General features: G+C 38.6%; 1 protein-coding gene across 1 annotated transcript in view; it reads left to right on the top strand.

The window, feature by feature from the left end:
- The window catches only part of LOC128979870 (multiple C2 and transmembrane domain-containing protein 1-like), a 184553-nt gene that overhangs the window by 962 nt on the left and 176855 nt on the right, over positions 1-6736 (top strand). The window contains exons 2-5 of the mRNA XM_054398288.1: positions 1139-1241; positions 3382-3484; positions 3867-3968; positions 4428-4502. Of these exons, the coding sequence (XP_054254263.1) occupies positions 1139-1241; positions 3382-3484; positions 3867-3968; positions 4428-4502 (383 nt within the window). The remainder of the gene's footprint in view (positions 1-1138; positions 1242-3381; positions 3485-3866; positions 3969-4427; positions 4503-6736) is intronic.

Raw genomic sequence — 6736 nt, 5'->3', positions numbered from 1 at the left:
CCCCACTCTGGTCTTCAGGGCTTTTATCTGTGATGGCTTTTTAATGTTTTTTTTGTATTTTGGGGAGAGGATTTGTACAGTGGAAACATGTAGGGGCACAGCAGTCTTTGGATAAGTAGCACATAGGTGATGTGTTATTACCAATAATATAGATTAATACTTTTTATATGTATCAAAATGTGTTTAATTGTGTTATCATTACAGCCAGCACCATTAAAGTAAAGTTCTCTCAGCTCTTTCAGAAGGGTGCTCGGCACCTTTTGGGAACATGCTGTTTCTTCATCAAGGAAAGTCTGTTTAGTGATTTCTTTTTCTTTTTCTTTTTCTTTTTCTTTTTCTTTTTGCTTTTCTTGTTCTTTTTGCTTTTCTTTTTCCTTTTTCCTTTTTCTTTTTCTTTTTCTTTTTCTTTTTCTTTTTCTTTTTCTTTTTTTTTTCTTTTTTCTTTTTTCTTTTTCTTTTTCTTTTTCTTTTTCTTTTTCTTTTTCTTTTTCTTTTTCTTTTTCTTTTTCTTTTTCTTTTTCTTTTTCTTTTTCTTTTTCTTTTTCTTTTTCTTTTTTCTTTTTCTTTTTCTTTTTCTTTTTTTTCTTTTTCTTTTTCTTTTTCTTTTTCTTTTTCTTTTTCTTTTTCTTTTTCTTTTTCTTTTTCTTTTTCTTTTTCTTTTTCTTTTTCTTTTTCTTTTTCTTTTTCTTTTTCTTTTTCTTTTCTTTTTTTTCTTTTCCTTTCCTTTTCCTTTTCCTTTTCCTTTTCCTTTTCCTTTTCCTTTTCCTTTTCCTTTTCCTTTTCCTTTTCCTTTTCCTTTTCCTTTTCCTTTTCCTTTTCCTTTTCCTTTTCCTTTTCTTTTTCCTTTTCCTTTTCCTTTTCCTTTTCCTTTTCCTTTTCCAAGACAAATAAAGATGTTCTTTTAAGATTACTGAGATAAACAGCCTGTTATGATCATCTTGAGTCTAATGCAGACTTCCATAAGACTTCCCTGAATTCCCAAGACAGTTACAATGCAGCCTAGAAAAAGAAAAAAAGAAATAAAACCAAACAAAACCAACAAAACCCCCAAACCCTACAACTAATTTTTATTTAAACTGTGCTGATGGGTTTTTTTCTTAGTTGATCAATTTTGCCCTGCATTTTTCTTTCTTTTTAGGTAAAAGTGACCCCTTTTGTGTAGTTGAATTGAACAATGACAGGCTGCTGACACACACTGTCTACAAGAACCTCAATCCAGAATGGAACAAAGTCTTCACCTTGTAGGTGTTTGGATTTTGTGAGGGTTTTTAGAGGGGTGTTGCAGGGGGGGTTATTTTGGGGGAGGTGGGGGGGAAGGATGTGTTTTGATGAAGGTATGTTTGTGAATGAAAGATACCTACAGCTGATTCTGAGGGGAAAGATGTTGGTGACATCCTGGTGTTTCTAAACCAAACAGCTGAATACTTTTTTTGAGGATAAAAGCATGAAAAAAAAAATTAAGGAGGCACTGTTTCAAAGATCAAAAAGCAAAGCGTATTTCTTGGGAAGCAGATATGAGTAATGCAAAGCCCTCCAGACTCCTGCTAGCTTCAGTGAGAGAGTTCCAAGGGCCAAATCCATCATAGTGCCTTTGGCTCTGAAGTTTTGGGTGGAAGAAAGGATCCTGTGATTACAACCTCCATTAAAATGTGGCTGTTACCCTTAATGAACATTAGTTAAGTGTGTAAAGGAAAGGATTTAAAATGCATTCTAACTGCTCTGATCCACACTCAGATACTTTCCACTGTTTCCTTGCATTTACCAGCAGCACTCCTGACAGCATCATCCTGTGCCATACCAGTACCGCCCTAAACACACAGTTTATTGGGAAGTGATGTGACCTGGGATTTTTTACCCTTGTGTTATGCTGAAGGCAGTAAAAGTCTGACAAAACAGGCAAAACCAGGTCTTCCACAAACAAAATCTTCCTGTTATTTGTCTTGCTTGGTTTCCTTCTTCCTCTCCCTGCTTCTCTACGAGACACCAAGGAGTAGGAAAGTGATCAGCTGCAGGTTTCTCTGCTGCTGAAATCCCACTGCAAAACCACTGAAAGCTTTAGCTTTCTGTGCACTTACTTGACTTGCACATAACTAAAAATGATGTATATTGCCCTAAATCTCCAAACTCAGTCTGATTTAATTTTCTTGGTTTGTTTTTTGGGTGTTTTGTTGTTGTTGTGGTTTTGGTTTTGTTTTTTCTTTTTTTTTTCATCTTTAAATTTGTCATTTATATATTTGGCATCTGTCAGTTTTCTTACTTGCCCTGTAGTGAGCTCTCAGGAATGAACTCAGAACAAAAGAACAAACCCCACCACAGTTGCACTTCTCATTAGCTTACAAACACAGTTCTCATTTATGTCTCTGCAAAACCATGCTGAATTCTTCATTAATTTGTTTTTAATTGTATACAAATAAAGCCAATAACTAATCAACCTCTGCTGGTCGGCAGTGCTGTCTGCATAAGAAATTGCCTGGTTGTGCAGGGAGGACACACAAAAGACTCACATGGAATCAAATAGGGCAACTCAAAAAGGCCTTCAAGGAGGGTTTTCACCACTCCTCTGCGTGTATTTTATTTATCCTCAGATTTGCTAATTAATTTTTGGGCTAGCCATTCAGTTACCTGGAGGTCTGCGTTTCACCAGACTGCTTTGCTTGGAATTCCTGTTTCCTGGGATCAGACATTTGTTCAAAGATGTCAGAAACAATTTTGGTGTGTGTTTTGGTTTGGTTTGGTATTTTTGTGTTTATTTTTTTTCTCTGAATAGGGGATGTGTTTTTTTTTTTTTCCACTGGAGAGCTTACAATGCAATGGTGACATTTTGTTGTGTGTGGCTTTGGAGTGTTTAATAGCTCATAAGCAAAAATAACAACAAAACAACCCCCCAAAAAACAGTAGTTTTGCTTGCTCCCTGATTTGTTGTAATGACTGTTGTCTACTTATAATTAAGTAAGAAATTCAGAATTAAGGAGCTTGTCCTCAGTGCAAGGACCTGCTGGTGTTGCTCCTGATTATTTTCCTTTACCAACACCCGGGTTTCACAGTATCTGCATCAAGAACAGCAGCGTTTAATGGATTGTCTTTAAAGGCTCTCAGTCCTGCTGCTGGCAGCTACAAATCCCCCAGTTGCTGCTGCTCCTTGCAGCTCAACCCCCAGGTAGGAGACTTAAAGCAACATCCTCAGGAAGATAACTTCTGCTGGGGAAAGCCTGGCAGAGAGCTCACGATCGCTGTGGCCCTGGGAGAGACTCTTGGTGGCAGGGAGGGATGGCTCAGCTACACAGGTGCAGCTGCCTGCCAGAGCTGGGTATCTGGTCGAGCTAACCTTCCATGGTTTTTGTCCTTGGTGACCTCTTCTCTCTTCTGTGTGTGCCTTTGTAGCAATATTAAAGACATCCACTCGGTACTTGAAGTGACAGTTTACGACGAAGACCGCGATCGGAGTGCTGACTTTCTAGGCAAAGTTGCAATACCATTGCTGTCTGTAAGTTTTATTCACCTGACACATGGCTCTGAATTTTTTCCTGCTGAAGAGGGGAGGGAGAGAGAGAAGAGAGGGAAAAAAAAGAGAGAAAGGAAGGGGAAAAAAAAAAAAGATTTGCAGCTCTGTGTCTGTCATTTCTCAACCAAGGTCTGTAATAAGAACACTAAAATTTTAACATACTCAATTCACGGCCATGTTGAATCCCATGATAGTTAATTTTTCCTGACAGACTCGGTCCTGGTAATGAACAGGTACTTGTCAGACTTGCCACAGTTGTTTTGGGTTCTCTGTCAGTTTCAGCAGCTGGGGGTCAGGGGGTCACCGGGGGGGTGTATTCAGCGGAGACCGCGAGACAGACGGCTGTCATGTCCTTTTCCTGCAGATTCAAAATGGTGAACAGAAAGCCTACGTCTTGAAAAACAAGCAGCTGACAGGGCCAACAAAGGGGGTCATCTATCTTGAAATAGATGTGATTTTTAATGCTGTAAGTCTTAACTTTGGGCTTTTTTCCCTTTTTTGGAGGGGGGGGGGGTGTAACGGTGCTTTTTTTTTTTATTTCCTTTTTTGTTGTTGTAGCGCTAAAGAGTTCGGTTTTCGTGAAAGCTTTTGTCCCTGATTTGTAGAGAATTTCTGTCATTCCTCATTTTTCACTAAACCTTGATGTGTACTGCAGAATACTCTTCTTCTGCCACTGCCTGGCACACCCACTCTTTTTTTTTGTTGCTGCTGCTGCTCTTGCTGCTAATGTAGGGAGCAGCAACTCAATGCCTCGGTGTACGTCTGTGTGTCGCGGGCTCTGGCAGCCATGGCTCTGAAACTTGGTGGCTCTTTTTGGTTTGTTTTTGTTTTTTTTCTTTTTTCCCTTTTTTCTGCCAGCTGAAGCATGTGTTGTGGGGTGAGGAGTGAGCCAGCCTGAAATACTGACACTCCTCTTAATGCACAGGTGAAAGCCAGCATCCGAACCCTCATGCCCAAAGAACAGAAGTACATTGAAGAGGAAAACAGGCTGTCCAAACAGGTAAAGAGTAAGGAAACACTAATCCTTTCCACAAAAGCCTTCCTCCTATCAAGTGTGCACATCCAAATATCTGGTATCACTCTGCTGCAGGCAGGGGGAGGAAAGAGTAACATTTTCATTACCTGTTTACAAAAGAATATGATAGGTCAGGGGAGAAAGAGGGGAAAAAAAAGAAAGAAAAAAGAGGCAGAAATAAAATACATGGGTTTATTGTGTCTCCTCTATAAATTGCAGCTTAATTTCCATGAAATATGTGAATAAGAACACAGTTGAAGCCAGCAGGTTCCACACATATCAGATTATAGCACAGGTGCATGTAAAATAAGTCTTGCATACATTTTTTTTTTTTTGCTGTTAACCTTGACCCACTGGCTCCCCACCACTACCACCCCCAGAGAGCTCTGTGTGTTGCAGGGGGGCAGAAGCCTCTCAGCATTCCTTTGGCCACGTTTTTAATGAGTTAGTTGAGTGAGGTCTGAATCAAAGAAAGCAGAATGGAACTCTCTGTTATGTTGGAGAGTTCTGTGGGTAGGAAATGTCCTGTCCCTTGTTTACCTTTTTTTTTGTTGTTGTAGTTCTTTTTTGTTTGCTTGGGTTTTTTGTTTATTTTGTTGTTTTGTTTTGTTTTGGTTGGTTTGTTGTTTTGTTTTGTATTTTGGTTTGGTTTGGTTTGGTTTGGTTTGGTTTGGTTTGGTTTGTTTGTTTGTTTTCCGGATATTTTTGCCCCTCACAATTTTAACACTTTAAGAAAAAAAAAATTAAATCTATATTTAAACATAGATTTTATCTTTCAATCCCCTTGAAACTACTTTGGGTTCAGTCATTCATGTTCCACAAGTGAAGTATTTCATGTGGAGAGAAGTGGGCTTTGGGTTGGGTGATGGGGAGCAATCTGTTTGTCATTCCTGCAGTGCAAAAGGCAAAGGTCTTCAAACTGCTGTTTTATTTTGCTGGAAGCTGATGGACTTCAGCATGATTTAAACAATCTGCTGGATGAATTTTTTTTAATCAGTCATACAACTTTTTCAATTAAAAAAATAGGTTTCAAGAGGCAAAATATTTCTTCCTTGGCTGTTGTGTGCAATGCAGTTCCTAAAACTATGCCATCAAAGAAGCAGCAAGGCCTTGATTCCAGATTTATTCTTCTCCCCACTTTGTGATTTTTTTTTTTTGCAGATGGCAGGAGGAGCAAACTTTAAATAGTTTAAACAACTTTTTTTTTTTTAACAACTTTTCTGAAGTTTTTTTTTTTAACAATTTTTTTCATAAAATAATTTTGTGGGGTTTTTTTGGGGGTGTATTTTAAATTAGGATACCCCACCATGATACTACTTAGGACAAGGGGGGGAGGAGGGGGGGCTAAAAGAAAATCTTTGTGAGTGGTACAGTTGCATTTTAAAACATCCATGTTTTCCATGAGTTAATGTCTTACCTACTTGGCATTTTCTGAGCTACTCAATACACAAATTAAATTATTCACTGTTTGGTTTTTTTCACTTTTTTTTGTCCAGTGTATTGCCATTTGAGAGGGCTCAGTGGGTCTCTTGAATAATAACCCAGTTCTGTTGTCTCTATGTAGATTGGGATATCACAGTCTCAGGGTATATCACAGGTTGGAAGGGACCTCAAGAGATCATTGGGTCCAACCCCCCCTGCCAAAGCAGGAGAATATATGAATTTACATTCTAAAAACAGTTTAAAAGTAGTGTATGAAAATATATATTCTATAAATGGTTCTATAAATAGTTAAAAACTTGGGTTACAATATGTCACAGCAGGCAGATTTGTGACAAATGGAGGAAAAAATGCATGTGAAGGATGCAGGTGATCTGAATTAGATCAGGGCAGGGATTTTACCTGGTTTCAGGTCAGTGTCCTGCACCATCTTTTTATTAAGAGAGGAAAACATTTAAGCCCTTGAGAATGAGGAAAGCCTTGCCTACTTAAAACTCTGAAACTGCAGTTACTAAATCATGGATGAAATTGTGCCAGTGGCACAATTTCACAGATGGCTCACACCCTTTTGCCAGCCACTTACTTAGAATTAATTTCAACAAATGTCAGCTGAGACACCACAGACAAATCCTCTCCTAAGCCTTCTCAGGCTTTGAACCATCTCAGTTTGTGAGCGAGAGAGAAAGAGAGTAGAGCTTAGTTTGTCCTCTTCTCAGTCTTCACTGAAATTCAGAGTGACAATACTGTAATTTTTTTTCTTTTTTTTGGGGGGGAAGGGG

Source organism: Indicator indicator, chromosome Z (assembly GCF_027791375.1).
Source record: "Indicator indicator isolate 239-I01 chromosome Z, UM_Iind_1.1, whole genome shotgun sequence".
NCBI lineage: Eukaryota > Metazoa > Chordata > Aves > Piciformes > Indicatoridae > Indicator > Indicator indicator.
The sequence above is the reverse complement of the archived record's forward strand: the minus strand, read 5'-3'. Positions and strand labels throughout refer to the sequence as shown.